Source organism: Labrus mixtus, chromosome 9 (genome assembly GCF_963584025.1).
Source record: "Labrus mixtus chromosome 9, fLabMix1.1, whole genome shotgun sequence".
Classification (NCBI taxonomy): Eukaryota; Metazoa; Chordata; class Actinopteri; order Labriformes; family Labridae; genus Labrus; species Labrus mixtus.
Genome location: NC_083620.1, coordinates 5,861,674 through 5,888,112, shown reverse-complemented (window position 1 = coordinate 5,888,112; position 26,439 = coordinate 5,861,674). Strand labels below are relative to the sequence as shown.

At 40.3% G+C, this 26,439-nt stretch overlaps 1 protein-coding gene across 3 annotated transcripts in view; it reads left to right on the top strand.

Moving 5' to 3' along the window:
• Positions 1-26,439, top strand: part of bcas3 (BCAS3 microtubule associated cell migration factor) — a 337,447-nt gene that overhangs the window by 60,041 nt on the left and 250,967 nt on the right. For all 3 annotated transcript variants that reach the window (XM_061046080.1, XM_061046078.1, XM_061046081.1), the window contains exons 14-15: positions 7,498-7,631; positions 12,892-13,225. In XM_061046080.1, coding sequence (XP_060902063.1) covers positions 7,498-7,631; positions 12,892-13,225 — 468 coding nt within the window. The remainder of the gene's footprint in view (positions 1-7,497; positions 7,632-12,891; positions 13,226-26,439) is intronic.

Below are 26,439 nucleotides of genomic sequence, written 5' to 3'. Positions count from 1 at the left end.
TGTTCAGTAAACAATCAAACCAAATAAACATCTGTAACATCCTAATGCCAGCATCAATACCAAAAACTAAGGTCTGGACGAGATCATAATGTTAACGTTCCCCCTTTAGTGAAATCCTGACATCATTAGACGTTATTGTTTGACTCGACCAATACCAACCTGTCAAATTTGACCGTCCATATGACATTGGTGGTTGATGTCAGCCCAAGTTTTTTCTTTTTTCTTTTTCTTTATAACAACCTGATTTCGCGTTGAGATTGCGATGTATTACAATGAAACATGATACGCTTTATTGTCTGCTTGGGCAAATTGGTCTTGGACATTAAAAACAATAGAAACAAACAACAATCCACATGTAAACAGAGAAGCACACAGCAATGAAAATCACAAACACTATGGCGCTATTGTACATCCATACAGCCTTAAGAAATATTATTAAAAAACGAGTTGTGGGCCCATCTCTAACACATTTTATTAGAGGCCAACATCCTTCTGTCACAATGACATCCAGTGCCAGCTGGGTGATTTTTATCACATGCAGCTAATTGCATTAATTTATTAATGATAATCATTTGAATAGGAATGCTTTGGAACTAAATACACTCATGTTATGTTTGGTAGCATGACTCTTACCAACTAATCAAAACGTCGACCATCGGTCTAGATCATTCCATGTCTTGCAAAACATGCTGACATTTCCGCTTAAATGTGGTGTTGGAGTGAAGCCTTAATGGTACAAGTTTTACTCTGCTCATTTTCTTCTCTAAGTTTCTTATATTAAGGAGAAATGCAAGACCTGTATTTTAACGCAGTAGAAGGTCATGATGTCATCAAAACATTTGGAGTCGGGATACTTAATCTCCTGCACAAAATACAATTCTTGGCAATCTGTCCCATTCACGCTGAGATGTTTTGCTATGAACAAAAATATCAGATTAAACGGATAAACAGATCAACATCTTCATCTCTAGATGTAAGAAGGATAAAATCATTAATCAAAGGCATACTTGTTTTTATCTCCTCCAAAGAAACAGAACAGCACTGGTTGCATGGCTGCTTTAACTGGCAGACCCTCCAGCTATAATTTGCACACACGACAATCCAGCAGTTTACAATACTGATTCTGACTCACCACTGCCAGCTAACATGCCAGATGGTCCATGATGTTGTAAATTTGCCAGATAATGTCAAGATCTCTGGTTTGCAGTTTTTTATAGTCTTGACTGAAATTATTAAGCAAATTTTAGACATTTGATTTAAACGTACTTATGCAACCTTAAAATAAATAGATGGTCAATTTTACTCTTCACAAAAACATCTCCCTTCAGTTTCTTACTTTGTTCTGTATTATCAATGGACAATTGGAGCACTGTGATATCTTACCTATGACCAGCGGCTGTGAATGTTTAAAAGGATTTCATTAGTTGACGGAATCGAACAGCTCTGTGAGAAGTCGAAAAGAGACCGTGAAAATACAAGGAGCTTACCTCTGCAGCCTCACTGTCTGCCTGTTTGCTCCGAAAGGGGATTAAGTGCTGATCACAGTCCCAAATTCTTTTTCAGGAGACTGTAGACAGGAGCAATTTGTTTTGGGGCTTTTTAAACAGAGCATCAAAAGAGGCCTGGTGTTAAAGTTCCCTGTAAGCTGCTGTGAGAACATGTTTATGTTAGGTTGGAAAACCACAGAAAGAAAACAAAGTTAAAAGCATTAGGATTCTCTGGGAATTTGGATTAGTGGCAGTAAATTGGGGCGGTGGATTTGGTGGATAAAGTCTTTCAGGTAAAGTAGGAACTTCCTCAGCATTCCCATTCATCCTGTGTTCTACTGGACAGCCCTGTGGTATATGACAAAAATAATGCCACCCCCCCCTCTCCTCTTTTGAAACAATTCCATCAGGAAGTGTGCAAATATGTAAATGCTCCATAAAAACAGACTTAAGTAGTGTGTTTTCCACTTAAGGTGATGAAAGAACAAGCCCCGAGCTCTGCCTCGAGAACAGTCACGCTCTGTGAACTTGACCGCTACGGTGACTGCCCCTTGTGTGTTTCGGCGAGACTTTAAAGGCGGGCAAGTCCTCCCCCCCCGTTCAAAGAGCTGGCGTTCCAGAAGAGTAATATCAAACTAATGGCTAGTTTAGCATCACACACCTTTTTCATATCTATTAATATCTTAAGTGCTCACAGGTGGTCTGCCTATGGAGCGCGTAGAAAAACATAACTGTTGGTTTCAGTCACGGTACATCAAATGAACCATAAGGACCTTTCCCCCCCACTTCTTCTCTGCTCCTGTGTTTTTCTTTGCGGCCCTTGGTCCCCTCCACCCTATTCCCTTTTGCCCTCCTTCCATGTCTGTTCTTGTCTTCCTCTCTTCCAATGGTTTTTACAGTCATCCTTCATTCTTTGAGGATCTGTGCAAAACAATGACACTACTATTGACCGTTTTCAAATCAAATGTGTTAAAAGTGTAAATTAAAGCTCTTTATGAAGAGTTTTTAGAAAATAACCCATTGGGTATTAGAGTAATTATTTCTATAAAGTTATTCTGAAACTGATGCCTGGGGTAGGTGTCAGACAAACTGATCTGGAGTACACTAGAGAAACAGCCTGTTTTTTCAGTGTCCATTTTTTTTCGGCTTTATTAGATAGAACAGCTGAAGAGAGACAGGAAATGTTGGAAGGAGAGAGTGGGGGACGACATGCAGCAAAGGGCCGATGGCAGATTCGAAACCCTTGGACGCTGCGGCGAGGGCTATGGCCTCTGTACATGGGGTGCACGACATAACCGCGAGGCTATCCGGTGCCCCAGGATGAGATTATTTAATAAAATACACTACCAATGCATGTAGTGCACAAAATCCACAAAAGAAAAAGTGGGTGCCACTTTGTCCAGAGAGGTTAAAAGTTTCAAGGTTCTCAATACAACCGACATGAGTGATCATTGTGGCTTGGTTTGTTTAAATGTATGCTCTGCTGAACTTATACAGTGATGTCACAGGAGTCCACCTTCACTTTACTGCAGCTCGTCAGGCTTTAACCACTGCAGGGTCAATGGTGGCAACGTTTTTAGGGGTTTATTAAGTTTCTCTTTGTGGAAGTCAGTGACTCTTCCAATTTATTTTGTCTACAGTAGGATAGATATGCCTTCAAAATACCAAACTATGTATGTTATTAGATACGGCCTCCTTTGTTAAAGTGATATTTCTTGTTTCTTGTCTTTTGCTGACCCGATACCATGTTCTGTATTGTTTGACACAAATATTTTGTTGGAACTCAAAAGTACGGGTAATGTCAAAGACAACACCCCCTGTCCCCCTCCCCTTCCCCCATTAATTATTAAGAAATCAATAGCACCCGAGAAAAAAAATGCCTAGTTGATGTTGGCTGATTCTATGTTTTGTTTAAATAAACTGTTGTAAGAATATCAGCAGAAAGTAAAAAGAAGCTAACTAGACTTTAAGTCAGAGGTGGTTAACATACTGTAGTTTGATGACAAAGGGAGTTTTGTGAAGGCACCATGAAATGACCAAATCAACACATCCACTTGGATAATATTTTTCAAAGGGACTTACTTTGGATGGTATAGACACTAAGCTGATCGCTGTGATTTGACACAACAATATTGGATGAAGAAAATCAGGCAGGGCGAGAACAACACAAATGGTTCACAGACCTCCAGCTTACAGATATGTCTTGAACTCCAATATCTTCGTCACTTTGATTGACTAACCCTAACCCTGCCATTAACATGGATGTTAGTCAGATACTTGTTAAGAAAAGCCAATGAACTATATCATTACTTGAGTAAGTAACTCTCATTTTAAAACCTGGAAGATAATAACACATTCAAAATAAGACTCTAAATAAATTCTCAGCTAAAAAATACAAGCTTGGGTTATAATTTGTAATACAGATATGTAATTAATCGCACTGCTGTCTTCGTTATATAAGAGGAGGTTGACTTTGGCTTGTTAGCGTCTGACTAACCATGAGGTCTTCTTTGCTGCCCAGTGGAACTAAAACTGCTCATAAATTAGTGTGGTGATTTGGTGGTGAGGGGATTAGTAGGGCGTTTTCCGCCTTCCTTCAATTAGTACCGTAGCCACAATTGCACTGAGAACACATACCTATTAATCTATTACTTTGGCAATGAAACCATTGGAATCTTTTAAAGATCCAAGGCCAAGTTTGCTAAAGAGGGTTTCTTGAATAAATTGAACAGATCTTCATGACCTTTAAAAAAAAAAAATGTTAAACACAACAATAGGTATTGGTGGATTGATGGGCTGATGTAGAGGAGGACAGTTGGTGTAACATTGGTGGATAAATGATCCTGAATGGGTGGTCGATGAACCCATGGTAACACTAACACCTCAGGTAGTTTTATATACAATATGCAGGGTGAATCTGTGTTGTATATGCTCAGCATATGTGTAAGTATACAGACAAACAAAGACTCCTGTCCTCCTCTCCATATTGGCAGCCCTGAAGACAAGTTCTGGTCCTACCATGGATAGTCTTTCATTTGTGTGCTGGGCTCATTTGCTCTGAAGTTTATGCATCCTGGTAACAGTAAAGCTATCTGAGTCCCCCAAGTACTACATCATGTAAGCCTTATGTCTTCCACATGGTTATAATTTGAGATTTTCCTGATTTTTTTTTGGAGCCTAGTGTTGTTAATTAAAAAGTGGACTAGTTTTGTTGTGGCCTTCTGTGTTGCCAAGCAGGGAAATCACCGCCCTTTATGTAGCTCTCTCCATTTCTTTCTTTGCCTTTCTCTCTCTCTCTCGTTCTCCTACTCCGGTATTCCATCTGCCTTTGTCAAGAATAAAGCTAGCCCAACCACTTTGTAAATGAAACATCCTTGCTGTATTAATGGGACTGAGCAGATGTTTTCTGTTTGGGTGGTCAGAGATGGGACAGTAAGGCCTGCAGCAAAACAAAAGAAAAAAAGATTTTTGGTTAAAAAAGAGACAGAAAGCAAAAGCGGTTATTTATGGAAATGATTATATCACTTCCCTCATGTCCCATACAGGCGCATGTCTCGCACACATGGCAAATTAGAGGTCATCCCTTCCAGTTTAGCGCATGTCTAAGTACGCGTGCCAGCGATTTTGGTACTAAAACATCGTAAATAACACTGTAACCTCTGGGACGAGGTGTTATAAATAGGATGTGTCAAACCCTGCTCCAGCCAGCCTCTGGTTTTCCCCGAAACCCTCTCTTTTCACCCGCCGAGCGGCTCAGCTACTTTTTAATTTGGCCTTCCCGCGGGCTAACCGACTGACGCCTCACGGTGAGGGCCTCTGTATTTCAACAAGGCCACAAAACCCCCAGTCCTCCGCCGTTGCAGCTCTCCAGCCTTTCTGAGCTGTTACTTTTTTGGAGCCCAGACTCAACCATCAGCAGAACTGAAAGGCTGGCCAGAGCGGCCAAGTCTCATCTGTCAGAAATCCCAGGGGCCAGACTCTCCAGCCACTGGGTGGGCGTGGCCCGACCATAACATAGAGAGGAGGAAGAAAAAAAAAAGAAAGAGCGGAGTGTTGGGGAGAGAGGGTTCGAGAGCGAGAGGAAGCTCCCAGATAAACAGACCGCAGCGCCTCAACTCCTAATCACCCTGCGCTTCCGTTTCCAGACTCTATAATTAGAAGGGCCCCGTCCCTTTTTTCTCTCTATTCCCAGTTGACGCAAATGCTTCTTGTGGCTTGGCACCTCGTTTGGGGCGTGGGTTTTCAAGAGTTTACAGGCCCTGGGCCTTAGCTCTATGGCTTTCTGGTCGCTCTGATACAGCATGAATTGCTAACCACTGTCTTAATGCACACTTCACTTCTTCTGCTCTCCTCCCTCCACCTCTGATAATCAACATGACCCCATCGCACATCCACTCCTCTTGCCTTCTCTCAATACCTCGCTACGTCATCTTTAAATAGAACTATTTCTCCAGTCAAACACAAAAATATGAAGAAAAAAAAATCCTTTCAACTCTGAATGAATGTGCAAATATTCGTAGCAAACTTGTTTTTTCTGTCAGGACTGTTTTCCATCTACCCTTGCATGTGTTGCTGAATTCTTTTAATGTCTTGCCATTTCAGCCTCCTCTTTTCACATTTGACATACCACCCAATAAAGCCTGGCCACTAATTAAAACCTACTGCAGCCTCCACAAAAAAGATTCCGAGGGGAAAAACTCCGAGGGGAAATACTAATTACTTTAATATCATTTATGTCTGGGAGTCATTCAAAAAGACAGACAATTTTTTTCTTCAAATCTTACACTCTGTACAGTATCAGTGAGTCGTTTCCAACATTTTGAGTAATCTCTGGGGTTGGTTTCTAACATCTCAAAAGGCTTCTGGGGAAGGGTTTTTGGGTTGTGCTTGAAAAGCAGCACGGCATTTTTCCCCTGACCGAGCCAGTTTAGATCTGGGTTTGTTCTGGTGTGGTTTGTTGAGCTTGTTGTTTATGATGAGGGCCTCTACTTTTTGCAGTTTGACGAGCTTCAAATAAAACGGGACCAAATGAATGGGCCTGTCAGTGGGGGTTACACTTGTGCTGAGCTGTGGTTCAGTGTTTCAGTGCATGTCAATGTACACACACACCCAGAGCCGTCCAACGATGTATGAAAACATAGATCCTCTCCTTTACAGATACTCATCATCTTGTCTGCCCTTGAAGTAGCACACAAGTGCAGCCCTGCCTTGAACCAGACCGGGTGATCATGTAGGGGGAAGGCTCCATTTTATGACAACAACAAACGATAGCTGGCTTTGTTTTAACGGGCTAGTTTGTTGGTTTTCAAAAGGCAGTAATTCTGTCATGCTGTCGAGCATGTGTCCTGCACAGTTGGGAGTGATTGCTGCCTCCGTGTGAGCTGCTGGTTGAAATACAGTTTAAATGTTTGGATTGGTCTGTATCAGTTTACAACTTTACAAGTGACAACTTTTAACCACACTGACACAGCTGAGAGCGTCTTTTAATTAACTTTGACAGAACAGGAAAGCTACAGTATTGTTTGTCTATAGAAGAAGACATCGATTGATTTCAGGAGGTCCATTCATTTGACGTTCTTGGGGAACGATTTTGCCGTAACACAATCATTTCTTATCTACATATATCCTGTGTCATAGAAACAAATAATGAGCTGATTATTCTCTTTTCTAAAATGGTAAATAAACAACTTTACTATGACATCATAATATCCTGCAAACAAAATCACTTCTCTCGCCATGATTCCCTTTCATAAAATATACCAAGGGGCTGGCAGGGAAAGGTGAAAGATTCGACTGTTTGTGTTCACACATGCAGCTCACTCCGATAAGTTCCAGAAGTTTTCAGGAGTTTTTTGCATTTGTAAAAGCACCATTCAAAAAAACATACTAAAGTAAGATTCATGTTCAGAAGTATGTTATAAGTACAGTTCCAAATGTTGTGATGTCATTTTTGAAGCATGCTGGGAGGACTGGTTCCTGATGCTGATAGCCTCGTTTGTCTTTATTGTAGGGATGCTGCTGGTGACTGCCGACACCCTGGGCCACGATTTTCACGTCTTCCAGATTCTCACCCATCCATGGGCGTCTTCACAGAGCGCCGTTCATCATCTCTACACCCTGCACCGCGGGGAAACTGAAGCCAAGGTCTGTGAGACATTAAACACACACGTATTACAATTCATTTAAATAGCTGTAACAGGTGATGAACATTTACTGTGGACAGTCTTAGAATTGATTTTAGCTTCCAAATAAGTTGCTGTTTTAATTTGTTTATTTGATATTGTCAGATCAGTCGCTGCATCCCTTCAAACATCAGAGACGAGATATTAGTGGAACTATGAAGTATTTTATACCAGTGAAGCTGCTCTCTCCACATGAAACACAAGACTCTCTACCAGAAATACAGAAAGAGTAATGATTCAAGCTGAAATCAAAGGGACTACAGGTCAAAGACAGACAGAAGGACGATGATGATGCAACTTAATGATGATGTTATTAAGCGCCCAGAAATAGTCCAGGTCCTGTTCTTCTAGGGTTCTTCCTGCAGGTCATCAACACACAACCTGTTCAGGAGGAGGTTCTGTTCAGAGTTTTTTTTATTTCAATTTGATGTTAAAAGCACTGCCCCTTTCACTTATTCTCTTTCTGAGAATCTCTAGGGCTGAAGTTTAAGAGCTCTGTAACGTGCTGTTGTAATGTTTGATGAAGAGTGTTTTTGCAACTTTTACTTTGTGAGTGTTCTGTTTTTGTCTGGAAGCATTGGATATATTGTTAACGAACTAAAACAATGATTTAACAGTAAAAAAAAAAAAAAATCAGTATTCATTCAATAATAACTTTTGTTTTTTAGTAGAATATAACATATTCATCTTGATTACGGTAGTTCAATTTCAATTAAATTAAAGTGTCATGAATGTGTAAATATATTGCCAAAGCATATAATAATAATTATTTAATAATTAGGCTGACATTGTTTAGTTTATTAGTTTATTTGAATCAGGGATAGTGTACAAAAAAAACTTTAGTGAGAGAAGATGCTTTGTATCAGATTTAACTAATTAGCTCATTTCCATCTGTTGACCCTGGGTACATGATGGCGACATTGTGGTCAGTGTTAGAAAAATACCTAAAATCTGCTAAAATGAGCAGGAAAAGCACTTTTTTGCGACTGCAGAAATAAGAAATTGCAAATATGAATTAGTTAATACAAAGTTAATGCAGTCAGACTTACAGGTAAAGATAATTAATGTGCAGAGATGTGCAGAGATTTTGCAGTGCAAGTCCTTACTCAATAAAACTACTTCAGGGCTTGTTCGGTTCAGGATTATTGATGGGGAAAACACACAATCACACACACTCACACACACACTCTCACAGTTAATGTATGACCAAACGGCAGGTCCGCTGACCGGCTGCACACTGAGCCTGCTTTGATCCGACCGGTTGTAAACACTGAGAGCCGGCCTCAGCCGAGTGCTTGGGCCAGAGGTTATCACCACAAACTCACACACACAGACGCACAGCCAAGAGTGATAAAGTCTTCAGTTAGGAGGGTGGAGAGACGCCTTATCTGTCTCCAGCGGCCAAACATGCGACTGGCTGTCAGTGACCCGAGGCCAGGTAAACAGACCTGCAGCTGATAACAGCTGTGAGTGACTGAAGGAGAGCGGAGTGTGGAGAGAGTGGAGTTACAGGGCAAACTGGAGAGTGCTAGTCTCTGAAGTTACAGTGCTAAACATTACAGACCAGCACCTTCAGCTGTGGAGGGTCGAACACTTCAGTAACCAGGCTTCTCTTGGCTTTCTGCATGATCCTGATTTATTCACCTTTGTGTGAAAAGAAACATGCTTTCTGTTATTTGTATTACAGAAAAACCCAATCCTGATTTCTTTAGCCAGTTATCCTCTAAAGAACAAATCATGGCTCGATATCTGTGTGACTGGGTTTTTACACCTTTAGGTATATAAGACAGTCTGGATATTTTAGCTTCCACTTATGAAGCGTAGACTGCAGAGCTCTGGAAAAATAGACCACTGACACAATGTGTTTCTCTGTTGTCTACCCCTTAAAAGTTTATGTTTGAGTCAAATCAATATTTGTCTCTTTCTGTGTACGATATTTCTTTCAACTTCCACATCAAATATTGTCATTGAGACCTTTTCAATGGACAGAAAATGACTACCGGTTAGGATCAAAAGATGCAGGATTCGTCAGACCACGAATAATGCAAAGACAACAAGCTTATATTCATTTTCAAACCACACAGTACTCATGTTTTAATTTTGAACTAAAGATAGTTTAATGTAACAGAGTTTAACTAAAACTAAAGAGGTCACAAATCCATATCTGGTGGAATAACCCTGATTCTTGAATTACAGCTGTCATGCGCCTTTGAATGCATCTCCACCCGTCTTTCACATTGCTGTCAGGTGACATTATGCCAGTCTTGGTGCAAAGAATTCAAGCAGAAAGTACTTTGTACGACGGCTTGTAACCACGCCTCCATCTTTCTCTTGATCACATTACGTAGAATGAGGTGTGCCTGACTTGAAATTCAACAGACTAAAGATTGGCTTCCATGTATAAAGTGATGCTGATATAAGTAAAACTTCAAAAATGTAGTTTTATTACAGTTATTGCCATTGTTAAACATGTATTTTTGGCACAAAGTGTCAATGAAGTACAATATCGATGGTTGCATTAAGAAACCTCAACTGATCTCACTTTAGTTTAGGCACTAAAATCTGAATATCTGTAGCAGAAACACTGAGTGACATAGCGTTGTCCATGACATCACAGTTTTTTATGGTACACTGTGTAGTTGAGTATCCACTAGCAGCTCTCTGGAGTTTCTATTTGAGGCCTTTCATTGCCAGCATGATGCATCCCATCCGATATATTGATATCATAATCTGGATTTAGGGAGATACAAACTGCAGTGTACCTTGTTTAGTTTTCTTCTTCATTATGATTTTCTTGACTTGAGTTATATCAAAGTGTATAATTGTCCTCTCTCTTCTATCTTATCCCTCCGTCCATCTTTGTCACATTCTGGTCATTCCTTCAGGGTTCCTCTCAGGTGAACTGAGCTGCCAAATCTCTCAGTTTCACGATTTAAAAAAAGGAAAATTCTAAGCATTTAACATGTCTCTTGGCATCTGACTGCAACGGATGTCATCACATTCTCCACATACAAGGCTTTTTCAACCTCCACCCAGGGACTGAATACATTCCTCCTTTTTTAAGATAACATTTGACCACTGTTTGATACCTGGTTGTCACAGTATGACAGCAGAAAGTCTTCAGGTAATCCCCTACCTGATATAAAGATTTGACAGTGCAGTCTGTGCAGCCATTTACAGTTGGAGCTCTGACAGGTCTATTATGACCAATTACGACACGCACACAAAGTCGCTCTTTCTCATCTCCGAGTCGTCCCTAATCAGGCCGAGCAGAGGTCAGACCTCCTCTTTCACTCATCTTTGTGAAGTAAAGTAACCGTCTGGTATGCAGAGGATGCCCCATTAACTGTCATTGCTGGGGACAATTACTGAGTCTGAGCTGGCAGGAGATTAGAGAGGCCTGCAGGTACAGAGCTGTCTTTCTGATTGGCTCTCTGACAAAAAAGTTGGACATTCCTTATCTAATTTTTCTCCTGGACCTTTTTTCTTTAATTTTCCAGCATCTATTTCTAAATTATCATAATATGATAGAGGCTGTTTCAGCACACCTCACTGTCTTCTCTGTGTATTTTCCCTTGCGCCCTCGCTGTCTGGTTTCCTGCATGTCTAACATGCTCAGGGAGATGCTATCTGCTCAAGTGTCTGCTCCCTGAGAGTCTGTCACTGGTTGAGCAGGAGGACTAACAAAGGAATCCGTCAACTCCTTTTGTTTTTTAACTGAGTCATTTATTTCACCAGCAAACAAGCTCGTGTCACGTTGTCACCTTTACAGACGGTCTTATCCCCTCATCATGGTTAACTTTTATCAAGCACCTCAGATCATTTTGTTTATCTGTGTTATCACTTCAGCAAAGTCACGTTATTGTTCTTCCAGACTTCAGTTTGAAGCCGTTTATTTCCACCGTGCATATTTATCTATGCTGATTGGTTAATATAGGTGTTGCGTAGAGAAGTTGGACTAAGCTGCTGAAACCAAATCTGGAGTAAAATACCTGGGAGTTATTTATGTCTAAATAGTTGTGCAGAGATGGTTACAACCAGTTATATACCGCCAGATGAAATGTGTCATATATCTAACCAGTATTCATAATGCACATAAATCATTATAGTGTCACTGCTTTCTAATTGGTAGATATATGATTGGATATTTTGTGGTATAAAAACACATTTGATAAGTTGTTAGCTATGGTTGTACAACAGTTAATATCACTTAACCTCTTCCTATCCAAAAAGAATATCTTAATGGGTTAAACAATAGAAAAGGAAAATGTAATTTTCAACCATAAGATTATATTTTAATGTTTACTGGTCATGTCATCGAAGAAGTGTTTAGACCAAGCAGCATGAAAAATAAAACTAGTGCAGTGTTGCAAAAAATGCAAAAAAAAAATGCCCCTTTCTACAGGAAAAATAAAGTTTACAGCCTGATACCAAAAACAGTTTTGGTCTCTATATCCAGTGTTTCCCCTAGGTTTACAGCGTTGGGGGGGGGGACACGGCGACACGCTGACACAAACACTTGAAGGAATCTTGGTGTTCATGTGTTACTTTTAATGACAGCTGTCCTTTTCTATTGGAAAGGTATCCTTAAATGACTTCTTTCCCTGACTTCCGACTCTATCCACTATCATATCTCTACGATAAAGGCACAAAAAGCCCAAAAATAAATCTAAAATATATATATATATTATTTATTTTTTTACTTGACCTTCAAGGGGGCGTGGGCCCCTAATATAATGGTAGGGGAAACACAGCTATATCTAGTTTATTTTTTTTTAAACTGAACTGAGTCCACTATTTTAATAATTGGCATCAAATTTGCATAAAATAGACTGACAGGTGTGCTCGTTGTAGCTGTTTGAAGGGAATGCTGAAGGCCAGCTCCACCCCCGCCTCAGCTCCACCTCTTTGCGTGTTTCTATAGTTATTGAAATTAGGTTGAAATAAAATGTCCAATATGGCTACTTCCATCGTTCGGCTTCAAATTGGCTCTTCAGAAACCCATGGGAGATGTCACTGAGACTACGTTCATGTTTTATATAGACTGTAAACATGTGTGAGTTCTGATCCGATGTCCCTCGAGATTTTTATTATTGTGTTTTAGGCTGTTGATCACTAGGAAAGCTGAGAATTTGTAACAAACTTTCATCTTCTCTAGGTAATATGAAAGTAGGTAGGTTTTGTTAAAAAAAGACTCTTGACTCTGTCCTGTCTCTGTCCAGGTCCAGGATATGTGTTTCAGCCAGGACAGTCGCTGGGTAGCCATCAGCACCCTCCGAGGCACCACCCACGTATTCCCCGTCAACCCCTACGGAGGTGCACCCTGCGCCCGCACACACATGTCCCCCCGAGTGGTCAACCGGATGTCTCGCTTCCAAAAGAGTGCCGGCCTGGAGGAGATTGAGCAGGAGCTGAACAGGGCGGCCGCGTTAGGGGGAGGAGCAGGAGGAGTCATAGGAGGAGGTGGATGCATCCTTGGTGGAGCAGGAGGGATCGGGGGCCGCTGTAGCCCCATACCTGGCCTGTCCAGCAGCCCCTCGGGGTCTCCACTGCACGGTGAGGAGCAGGCGTACTTCATAGTTTCTTTTTGCATTGTGTTGGATTTGAATTCACCCTTTAACACTAGAAGCACGCAACAACACAAAAAAACTACTGATTGAGGCGGCGGTAGACCAGCAACTCCACCGAGAAGATAAATCACTGTTCTATCAATGGAGTCTGGTGTCTCTAAAGAAAATGATACAACAGCTGTCTCTGGTTTAAAATGAACATCTTACAGTTTAACAAAAAAGCTCTACATCTGCAGGGATCCTCAGACTCTTAGATTAATAAGCTTGGCCTGTCAGTGACAAAAACAAAAACTTTTAAAGGATTTAATCAACATATATTTTTGCCCTGAAATGTTACATTGCAGCCATTACGCTCAGTTTCATGGCTTCTTGCTGAAGCAACCCACCAGATCCATCTAAACTTGGTCTTTATGTCTGATGCCTTAAATTTTAGTATTATAGATGCAAAATACATAGATCCTTCTTTATCTCTATATCAAAGCCACATGTAGTTGGACTCATTCACAGAATCAAAGCACGAGTAGAAAAGAACATACTTGTGTGCAGAAAAGAGTATGTAGCAGCTTTGCTATATGTACATGACAATCGCACCGGTCGCTCACCGGTTGCTTGCTTTAAAAGTCTTAAGCCCCTCCCACTCGCCCGTGGTGAATTTTCTTGACTTTTACCTACTGCAGTCACACATCAGCTCAGTCTGACTTCACACCGAAATTTTGCTGGCAGGAGAAATGATGAGAAATGATGGTTAAAGTCCGGGTGAAAATTCTGCCATTTTGCTTCACATGTGCAGCTCAGCCACAAAATTAAGACATTTACAGGACTTTTGTACATGTGTGAAAGTATCTAAATATAGACATTAATTTGCAGCATCATGGTGTTATGTGTCTGACCGCCAGATGATTGTAAGTCTAATAATAGATCAGCCTTTCACTCTGGTTTGGTCTCTTGAAGAAGAAACAGGTCATTGCTTAAATATGCTCATTTTCTGTCAATGTTCTTTATAACTTGTTGTTGAAAATGACCACTTGATGAAGGTTGATGAAACAGGAACAATACTATAAATGCATGAAGAACAGCAAAACAATAAGCTACAGAAAGTACAAGTTGAGGTCCCACAAAATAACAGTAGACAGAGTGCTACAGTTGAGTTCATGTATTTGTTCATGTATTTGTTTGTGTGTTTCCAGCTACTGGCTGTCTCAGTAGCTATGTTCCAGGTACTCAGATCTGTCTGCCACAACCTTGTCTCCCTTGTTGGTCAAACAGCACCCTGTCTGTGTGTCCCCACTTGGCATACAGTAGATACACAGTCGATAAAAAACACACACTCTTGTGTCAGCTGCACTGCATGACCCCGGAGGTGTGACTCAGTGTAAAATATCACAGTTCTTATTAGTCATTGATTTTCCAGGAACACCGCTGCGTTTTAACAGGTTCACTGCAGCCAGAGGGAGGTCAATAACTTGGTAAACACTACAGAGAACCAAATGATGTGGAACTGGCAACTGGGCTGTTTTACATAATTTAGCAGAATGTATTTTATGAGCTGTGTTGCATGTGTTGGGTTCAGGCTTACATGAATGGAGACCTGATCTTTAACCGTTGAACAGACTGGAACAATTCTGTGTATTAGCAGCATTTAAAAAAAAAAAAAAAAAGAATTCTTATTTTAACCATGGCCCTATCATAATGAATGTGGAGGTCTAAATGACTTATAGGTGCTAAAAGTAGTGTAGGAGATTTATTTAGCTTGCAGCAGCAAAATGGACTGTTACAGCTGAAATTTCATCTTTCAGGAAAAAATATACCAAATCAGAAAACTTTTACTTAAATTGCTTGATTTAAAAAAAAAAAAAAAAAAGCTAATTTATTAATTGCATAGCACAAGAGATGCAGGTTTACCCTAGTACTTATGGTATATTTGATATGAATTGTTTTCTGACTTTATTGTATTTAAAAAGAAGACAAAATCAAACAGCACAAAATATCTACAACAAATGTACAGGTTGAGGCAGCGGTAGACCTCCTGTGTACTGAGAAGTAAAAATTACAGTTTTGGTCAATGGAGTCTGGTGTCTCTGAAGAGGGCGGCGTAACAAGTGGTTTTGTCCTTAAGAAAAAGGTCTGACTCACTGGAGATTATTTCAGTAATTTTGTCAGACACATTGTGATAACAGTATGAGCCTGTCAGTGCTAGAAAGAAGCAGTATGTCTACATATGCTGACTGAAGAAATCTACTGGATAAATTCATCATTTAAAGTATCAAAGTATGTAAAAAAGCTTCCCAGGTTTACAAATATAAAAAAATCCTTGTAATTACATAAAAACTTTGATAGAAAATCTTATCCATCTCACTCATGCCTCTTTGACAAGTGCTTTTTCACGTCCAACACTTTCTCTGTAAGCTGCTCTCAGGCGTGTCAGAGAAGGTGACAGAAGATGCTGGGACCAAGAGGTCAGGGTCAAGTCTTATTGTTATCTGCCTGCCTCAAATCATTTGCACTACCCCTCTGGCCACGTGCACACACATTCACACACGCTTTTGTAAGACGGCGCCCTTGCTTCCTCTCTCCTTCCTGTCTTCCTCGTCTAGATCCAGACCCTTCTGTAAACCCCCACACCAAAAAAAAAAAAAAACACACACACATTCCTCCGCTCTATGAAAAATAGGCCATCAAACATTAAAAGCATGTCTGACTTCGGAGAGTCGCCGCTCGGCCGGCGATGAGAGACGCAGAGCGACAGAAAAAACATCAAAGAGAGGGAGGAGGTGAAAGTGAGCGAGCAAAGTAATGAGGTGCAATAGAGAAAAACGAAGGAGAGATAGAACAGGAGGAGTAAAGGAGGGGCAGCGACAGGCCGAGGGAGAGAAAGATAAGTTGGTAGTAGCAGCGCTGAAAGCCGGGGTCTTGGGGAGCGAGGTCGTAAATCACACTTTAGTTTCAAAGGAGAGCATTAGAGCCACCTGTCAACAATTAGTCCTCGCAGTGATACCTTATTGACCGTGTGTGTGTGTACATATGAAGAAGATAAACTGTCATTGTTTTGTGGTGAAGTACAAAAAAAAAAGGAGCAGGTCAGGATCGAAGATTAAAGTTGTGTTAAAGTGAAGAGTTTTCCCTCCAGTCCGGGAGAAAATGGAAGGTTTTCATAACTCTGTTATTTTACAGTGGATGATAAAGTCCACAGGAAATTGAAGTCAGCTTTCACACGGCTGTTATCAAGGTGTTAATCCAAACCATGCTCACTCTAGCTCACTGTCTGATTAAAAAAAAAAAAAAAACACACACAAAGCCCCTCACTGTGTGAACTCTGAGTCACTGTGTGTACTGTGTGCAAAGATCACATTCATAAAGTGTTTAGCTTAAGTCAAAAATAGTTCCAATTACATTCTCTTTTTTGAAAGTAACACAAAAAACTGAAAGTACAAACAAATAGAATCTTTTCTTAAAGAATATCAGTAGTCCCTAATCTCTGTAAAGGTAAACCAGCTTTTATAGTGATTCCTTTTTTTATTTTTGCTTTGTTACGCCTCCAACAACTGAAAAGTAATCAATCAATAAACCCAAAGATGACCCCAATGTGCACACCTGCATATAACAAACATCTGTCTGTTGATTTGACCCAAACAGTAGATAAAGATTTGAGGTGTTTTTGAAAAGAAACGATACAACTTCAGTAATCATAGCATGAGATGATTTGTCATTTAGTTTCTAGGTGAGCCTTAAAATGCTTACAAACAATAGAAACACACATGACTGTTTAAAACAGGAAATTAAATACTTTGGTGTTCTTCCAATTAACCCTTTAGTTCATGCTGCGGACTCTTTTCCTGTAAGCTTGTTTGGAAAGACAGAAAGACTGGAAATCTTAATTAGGGATAAACAGTTCCATTAGCAGTTATCATAAACGAGCTAGTTGTGCAGGAATAGTCATTAGATTGGACTTTCTAGATTTGTTCTATTTGCATTAAAGTCACTACTGGTTGTTCTCCAGATTGAGCACTATAATAAAAGTGATGTGTGGATTTTAAGTTTCACTAGCAGTTGAGAATAATGTCTGTGATCATTAGATTGACAGAAAAAAAAAAACGTTTGCACGTGAAGACAAGATGATTGTCACTCTGTAAAGAAAGCTGTATTTACATTGTCAAATGTACCCAAAACGTGTGCATCACAGTAGGTCATTAACAGTTCAGCAGTGAGCTCTCTGTGGGTAAAGGTCACGCAGGTCTCTGTGTGTCTGTTATTTGGAAGATAAATTGTCTCCGAGGCATCCTGCCACATGTAAATTTAGAACCCCCCCCCGTCTCCACCACAGCCGCTGATAAGAAGTCCATAATTTGTGTCATTTTCCCCGGACGCAAACACGTTTAGTCACATTTGCTTTTGTGTCCGCCTTCTGCCTGTTTTTGCACGCTGGGTGTGAATTTTGGGTTCAGCGAGGGAGGTTTTTTTCCTTAGGCTGGCAGAAGGCTGCAAGGGTGAGGCAAGCCGGGGCCGGCCACCTAGCCACAACAGCTGCTCTGTGATTGTCGCCAGCCAGGACAGCGTTGATTTTTGGGAAGGAACTGTAGAAAAGTACACATCCTCCTCAAAGCTGCCTGCCCAGGCCGCCAGCAGGACTAAAAATAGAGGCTGCAATTGGCCGTCTTCTTGTCACTGTTAAAATCTGGGAATGGCTATTTAGAGTCGTGTATACAGTACATTTTCTCCTCTTCCCCCTCCTTTCTTTCCCAAAGTCTTTCCTCTGTGTGATCAATGTATTGTCATTTGAGGTGATGACCCATACCGTGCCCATCCCACGCTGTACAGTGCGGTTTGTCTGCGGCCCAGCGCATACAAGGCTTGATTAGTAAGTAGAGTTTTTTCTGCACAGGGCAGAGGTTATTGAGGCTATACCAGGCACATGGCAGCCGCTGGAGAGTTTTATTACTCAGATGGTTTTCAGATCCAGCCGCAGTACTGTGTAATACAGCAGTGTGCAGTGCAAACAGGTTTTCAGCGCTCCAAAAACAACTTGATTCATTTCATCTGTGTTCATATTTCTTTGTGAAGGCCTGTACTTTGCCCTGCAGAGTGGTAAAGGGAGATCAGACTTATATCTACTTATCTGGGTCAGTAAGTGCTCAGGATGTTTCAGAAATATATTCAATAGGATTGTTTTTAACTGATAGAATTATGGAGATATCATTTGATAGTGTGGGGGACACACAGGAAAGGAAAGGAAGGGAAGTATTTGCTTAAGTCTTTACATTTTAACTGTTGAATTATTTTTTCCAAAGTAAAATAATGAAAACTGATTATTCACAATGAAGGAGGTTCAATTGAAAAACAAACAAACAGGGTCTCTTAGGGGCTCTAACAGACAGCTCATCTAGATGTTGCTATTAGCATATTTGCTGCTAGCATTAGCTTTGTTTGTATCGAGTCACTCAGATTGTTTTAAGTTGAGGATTCCTTCAGTCTTTACAGTCACAGAGGATTATTTTGGAGCTTTTTAATGCCTTAGTTTGACAGTAAAGTGGAGAGAGTAGGACATTTGGGAGAGAGAGAGGGTGGGGTATGACATGCAGGAAAGGATTCACAGGTCGGATTTGAACCCAGGCTACCTGCTTCGAGGACTGTAATCTCCGTACATGGGTCGCAACCCAACTGCTAGGCCATCTACACCCCAGTCACAAAGTTTTTATTGGGAGTTGAAATATCCCAAGAAGTCTACTAACTTTTAAAACAAACGGATATAGTGACTAAAACAAGTCAAAATATTCAATTCAATGTTTGTCCAATTCTCATAGGTGACAACAGGGTGTACAGTAAAAGGGCTTCCTGATCTCCTGAGGTTTGAGATCAAGCATGAGAAGTTAGTTTCACACTAGCTTCTGTACCCTGTGGTAACATGATTTTTCTTCTTCTCTTTTACTGAAAGCATCCTTTTTTATCAGCTCAAATGATCTTTGCAGTTACATACGGGCTTTTTCTCCTTCATGTTTTTCATGTTCAAGGAAAAAAAAACAATCTGAACATCTAGATGTCAAGGTTGTCAAAATGTTGGATACTTTGAAACTCGTCAACACTTTTTGATACAAAGTGTTTTGAAAACAACACAGTCCACATTATAATAATGATCAATAGTTTCAAAAAGGACCAAAGCTTTGTAAAAACTCTTCGGAGATCACCGTCTAAACCTCTCAGATACTTTGACAACTTCCAGTACTGAAATGCTACCAATGTATTTGATCACTTTAGACAGATTTCAGGAGTTCTCCTGCAATTTTTGGTAATGAAAACAAGAAATGAACAAATACTGGTTGTGTAGGTCGTCTATTTTTGTTGATGTGTTATCAAAACAGGGATGGAAATCTTTTGATTTGAACTGGTATCATATTTAACTTTAAAACTATGATCATTCTGTAACGATTACTCCAGCTGTGCATTCTGCTGTTCGACCCAGCGATGTCCAGTTCAAACTTTAATCACTTTTATAGATTGTGATCATGATCCCCTTAGGATTTAGTTGGACAGTTCTTTGGATCACAGTCCTCAGTCAACATCAGATACTGTCGGATGTCTTTCTTGTTACACACTCATGTCAGTTATGACTTGAGGTGCGTTTTTTTTAAACGTGCCTGGGTGCCTTTCGTGAGTATACAAACTAACAGAGCGCTGGTCACACACTTCCAAAGCATCAAACGTCAACACGAGGCTATTAGTCAGGGCAACAGATTTGTTTCCTCACTGTGCAGAAGCCCTGGTGGTCCGATCACCGGGCCATCTGGGCCCTGGCGCTGGTTCAGAGAGAAACAGGGGGGAGGCAAAAAAACAAGGTGTGACGGGAAACTGTTAATTCACTTGTTGATAAAGGGACGCTTCCTTTCTGCTATTAGAGGCTGACGGCTTGCTTATTTGGGTTTGGGACTTTTGTTTTATCTCGCCTGCCTCCTCCCCTCCGCGCTCCCCTCCGTCAGTCATCGTCCTGTGGTGAAAAACACCAACGCTCCGCAGAGGTCCATGCCAAGGAAACATTACCTCATAACTGCTGGTGTGTGACACGTATGTACACGACCTCAGTGCGACCCTGTTGTTCTCTGTAACATTACTTCAGGTTGAAAGTAACAGAGTCAAACATGAAGACATCACACAGGTAGTTGATGCTTTACCCAGAGATTAAAAACGTTAGCATGTCCCTTTCAGGAACTTGTACTCAGTATGAAACAGAGAGACGGATGACTTGTCCAGATTTCAGCCATCATGATGAGCTGTCTGCCTTGGATCATTGTCCAGCCCGAGTCTTAGCCAACCAGCTTTTATTAATCCACCACAGACCCACCAAGGTTACCTTGTTTTTTAATTTCAATTCCTTTTTTTTTTTTTTTTTGTTCATACGCACAAACTTAAAACCCATCATATTTGCTATGATGTGTGACCTCAGCAAATTAAGATTGCTGAGGTTTTAATTTTTTACATTGTGTAAGTTTCAAATGTCCATGTATTACCTCAAACTTTCATAGACCTTAGTCCGAGTTCATTACAGAGATGAGACTGAAGCAAACTCTGGTCATGAAGATGGTAGTGTGATCCAATCAAAAGCTCCACAAAAACAAGAACACAGTGATCCTCGTGTTGGGAATATTTTGTTCAAAAATGTAACTGGGTTTTATGGCAGTAAGAAAAAAAAAACATCTAAATACTTTTGACTAATCAAGGAAGTGTCACATGAAAGGATTAGAGCACTTCATATCATCGCTCTAATTATTCAATTATCAACTAGAATGAATGTTTCTTACAACTGTCTTATAACCCAGAGCTTTCCATCTCATATGTTTTATATGAACATATTTAACACAACTGTGATAGAGTCTATAAAGGCAGTTCAACAGAATACAGAACTCGATGGTAACATTTTCAAGTGGAGAGGAGCATAAACTGAAAAAAAAAAACAAGTTGGGAATTAAACTAAATAAAAAAATAATATGGATTTGCTAATTTCAGGCAAAATCAAGCAGATATATCAAAAGAAGTGTGACTGAGAAATAACAAACACAATTAAAAATACTCCCTGGCAAGTTGTCATTTAAACAATCATCCCTACTGAACACTGACACATCGTAATGTCTCTTTAAAGAAAATAGACAATGTACTTCATATTTCAGTTGGCTTCAAATTCATCTCATGACATTGAAAGCTATTCCTTCGATTCCCGATCCAATAATTAAATCCCACTATCATTCAAAATGAAACTAGATTTTGCAGTATGAATTTATGTTTTTTTTCTTCTCCAAAACATGATGAGGCACTACAGAGTGAAAACAAAAAGCATTTTCAAGTTCCAACCTCAAAGTCAGATATAAATCGAGTTTTGCATGTGATAAACTTAATCTCTAATTTATACATCTCAATCTTATTCACACCCACACACAAAACATGAGTGTGCGTACGGCGACAGCCACCCCTGACGTGTTGTTCACACTTTTAATCAGTGACAACAGGCGTACTTCCTTTCCTCTATCAGTGCTCATTTGTATTGTGCGTGTGTGTCATGGTGGGAAGCTGCAAATAAACAGGAACAGGAACGGAAAACGGGGAAAATCAGGCGATGCTGACAGAACGTATCTCCTGAACAAGATAAATAAAACCTTATCATTAAGTCCATTATTCATATATTCCTTTAAATGTGTAAAAATGTTAAGCAACAAAGTGGTACAAATCCAAATGAATGTTTGGGGAATAATCGAAGAGCAGAGATGATCTTTATTTTTCTTTTAAAACATTAAAGTTGTATGTTTAGTTCTGTGTGTTCGCCCTGTGTTTCCCTACCAAAGATGTCCTCCATGTGGCGCTGTTTGGTCAGGATTGTCATCAGCTCGCAGAGGGAGGAGCAGAGCTGCAGGGTCGACTGACACACACACACACACACACACACACACACACACACACACACACACACACACACACACACACACACACACACACACACACACACACACACACACACACACACACACACACACACACATGCAGAGGAAAGGACTTGTGAAGCTTGAGTTGTGCTGTGAGAGTTTTTTTTGCCTCGATACAAATCTAACAACAGAGAGAGAGAGAGCGCGGAAATTTCTCCATTTTTTTAAATGAATGGTCACTTCCTCCAGCTAAAACAACTCACAGGCCTCCTCTGGAGATTTTCTTTCAGAAGCAGTCTGAAGTCTTTTATACGTAAAGAAGTGGCAGCTGTTATTATTTTTCTTTTCTGTTTTATTATTGCTTTTTAAAGTCGGTGGGGGAAGTAGATGTTGGATTTTAACCTTTCCTTTTTCTCATAAGTCATCTATTTTATCTGACACACACACGAGCCAGCATCACATCTAAATCCTTCTGTTGAAATATTCATCATTTCACCTTCAAATTACAAGTCAGCAGGAAATAGGAACTAACAAATAGCTCTCTAAAAGGAGCAGATGTTCTTTTAAAAGCCTTTTTTTTTTACCCTGAAACTGCCATACAGACAAGAGGATTAGGCTTTGTACATTACTCAGTACATTTGATTTAACAGTAGTGTGCCATCAAAAGGTAAGCTAGTGTTAGCGGCTTGTGTGTGTGTGCAGCAGGCTCCGTCGGCTGTGGTCTGCAGAGGAGCCAGAGCCCGGCTCTCGGCTTGAGTCAATAAACGGAGAGCTCAGCGCAAAACCACACTGCAATCGAACAAGCTGTTTACCCTGAAAATTAGCCTTCCCCTCTACTTTCAGGGCTTTTAAAGCGACCAAAAATACACAGTGCGAGGAATATGTATCTTGGCCGGCGCTCGGGCTCCGCCAGAGACCTCTGTCCTTTTTTCTTCTTCTTTTTTTTTATTTTTTATATAGGAAACCCTAATAACTCAATCTCCACAACCACTAAACCCTCTTATCACTGGGTGCTCGCCGCTGCACTCATCATTATTTGATTTGCAAAATTGGAAGGTAGAGATAAAGAAATAAAGCTGCCTTGCCATTACACACAGACGGCACTTGTGGCTTCCAGCGTATTTCCTTACCATGTGAAAAGTGCACACTGTGAGGAGCAGAAAGCCGTCTATTGTCACTGAATCAATAGGTTTTACATCACGCCTTCCTTCTGCTGGTCTTCTGTATAAAGCCCTCTGTTTTTTTCTCTCAGTTAAGGTCTATTATTTTTTCTGTTTCGGATACTTAAAGCCTTCACAAGTGTTTGTGCATTGGCCTTAAGGCAAGTTTTACAACATGTTCTGTTACAGCAGTACATGCTAAATATAACCCAAATATCATCCTTATTTTACTGCTCAAATTCTGAACTTTTGCAGGTGTGCAACATATATTTTACCAAGACTTAGACCTTCAATGTTGTGTCATGCATCAGAATTAAACATTTGAATTTCTCCTGATAGAAATCTAAAGTAAACTTGTAGTATTTCTGTTACATTCATTAATAATAAGATAAATCAAATGTTCTCTTAGTGGATGCAGTCAACCACATCATCATCTTTATCATCTTTATCATCTTTATCGACAGACTCAGGAAAGAAAAGCAAAAAAACTAAGGACACAAGGTAAAAAGACAAACAAGCAGACAAAGCATCACACATATTCTAAAAGACATCTGCACCAGTGTCACCACAAGGATAACTGGTATCGCACAGAACTATGACTGGGATTTGTCAGCGACATAATAAAGGAATTCTGAGAATCCTTCAATCGGCAGATTCGTTTGTACATCAAGTTTCTCATTAGAGCCTGAAAAGTCTTAACTCCTGCCTCACAAAAAAGTTCACTTGCACTAGTCCACCGAGGTTTTTTGAAATAGTATTCTCATGGAGCTTTAAGCTTTTGTAAACTTGCATCATTTCAACTTGGAGCTTTATTTGCACATTTCATGCATTACAAACCTTGACGACTCTGGAAACACAAAAAAAACCTGTTAACCCATGTCACATGTCAGTGTTTTTGACACACCATTCATCTAGATTTATATGCTGTCAGAAACGTGCCGGCTGAATGTGGATCAAAGCGGCCCCCGCAGTCGTTAGCCGCTATTCAAACAGAGCTTCAGTCACAGCATCACTGGGATGTCGATTGATCAACATTAGAGATCAGGGTTGAGTTGAAGAATCAGATCTATAGGTATGAAGACGGTGTTAGGGGGGTTTAGATGTTTGATTATTAATCCACATGAAACAAGACATGTCTGCTGTGATAGAATAATTAGCCAAACACCATCCAGCGGACTGAAGTCTGCATCAGCTGCAGGAAAATCAGCATCAGTCACTGGTATGAGATCATGACCCTGATGAAGGAAATGTTTAAAAGACTTGGGTTTGATGTGATCATTTTCATCCAGTGGCTCGCTCAGACAGAGGAGGATGTTCGGTGACAGCCGGGCAGACATCTCATTATCTCTCTTATTGTTTCCTCTCCTTTCGGACAGCAGGGTTATAAAAGGAGCAGCGTTCAGAGGCAGACAGAGTGACGGATACAGCAGGGGTCCTCTCTGACCGGGGAGGTGGGTCCAGGAGGAGCAGGCAGACTCTGATCTGTTTTTAATCACATTGAAAGACCGAGGTCTCAGAGGTCTCCGTTACGTCTTAAAGATATTTAGTAAAGTTAGAAATAACACAATTAAAGGGTCAAACTACTCAAATTAGAACGCAAAACCAATCCGAGTCAGAAAAAGTAGATTTAGATGAAAGCCTCATAGAAGCAGATCCTGTAGTGATGTATTTAGTTACATAGGAATAGACCGCATGTAGATGTTCTTTTATTTAGTTTCTTGTTGCAGCTGTGAGAAAAAAGATCATAATTCATGCACAACTACTTCCTTATGTCATTTAGTAATCAGTAATTACAGCTCGAGTAGCTGCAGAATCAGGCCGTGCAGAATCAGACACTAATGAGTGATACATCAGAAACATGCATGCGTACATGTTAAACATCATACACAGTTGTGTTTTAGAGATAATATGTTTTGCAAATAATATGCAATTCATGTTTGTGCTGCCCTGATGTGAAAGCAAATGAGATAGTCGTTTGTCTTTTTTTTTTATTTCATCTGTATGTCACTGATAATAGACGTAGCCAAACTCTGATACTCCACCTTTTCAGCTAATTAACATTATAAAAGAGTTCCCTTTCTGCTCGAAGAATCATTTATGATTGCTATGTATCGGCTTAAAATGAGATTATTCAGTCTTCTTCTTTTTTTAATATATATATTAGCCCGGGTTCATTATAATCTAATAATAATAATAAATAAAACAAACTGTTCTCTATAAAGACAAAAAAATAAAAGAAAACTAATGAAATAGAAGTCTAAAACTTTATTTTTATTTTCTAATATTTCATGTAAATATACTTTAAGTTTATAATCCATAATAATATGCATATTTCTTAATGTCGTGCTTTTATTGTTTTAATTTAAAACTCACAAGTTCCACTTACGTCATGACATCATGTTCACGTGAGGACAAAACAGTGAAGGACAGTTCAGAGACCACTGATTCATCTTTTCTCTCCCCTCTCCTGCCCCCCTCAAAATTGGTCTGTACGTTTGCACACCAGGTTTGAGCATTTGTGTACTTTTGTGCACCATTTCCCCTGCACACATCCACGCACCTACACACACTCACACACACACATACACACACTCTTCTTCCCCCCCCTCCTCACACCAACCCCGACCCTTTCTTTCTTCCCCAAACATCCAATCATTGGCCATAACCCGTGCCTCTTCACTGAGAGGTACTAGCTCCTTGACCCAAATCAGATGATTGCTACACACACAACACATACATGTACACATTCATTACACACACACACACACACACACACACACACACACACACACACACACACATGGTTGGAGTGTGGGTGTCATCTGATCCAGTGGAGCTGTCTGAACCCCCCCTCTTTGCCCCCTCTCTCAGCTCGTCTTGCTTGTGACTCAGTCCCGTCTGATGAAGCCTTGTAAATACTGACATGTTGTAAACTTGTAGATCTGATTTCAGGGGGCTGTTTGTGTGCGTTTTGCGAGCGTTCCTTTCACCTGATTGTTTTCTCATGATGATGTTTGCTTGCTCGTAAGAAATGTGCATGTGTGTTTTTGCGTGCAGACATGTTCTGCTTCTGTATCGCTGATCTTTTTTTCCCCTTTTGGCTGCTGCTTTTTTTTTTCCCCCAGCTGAACAAACTACTT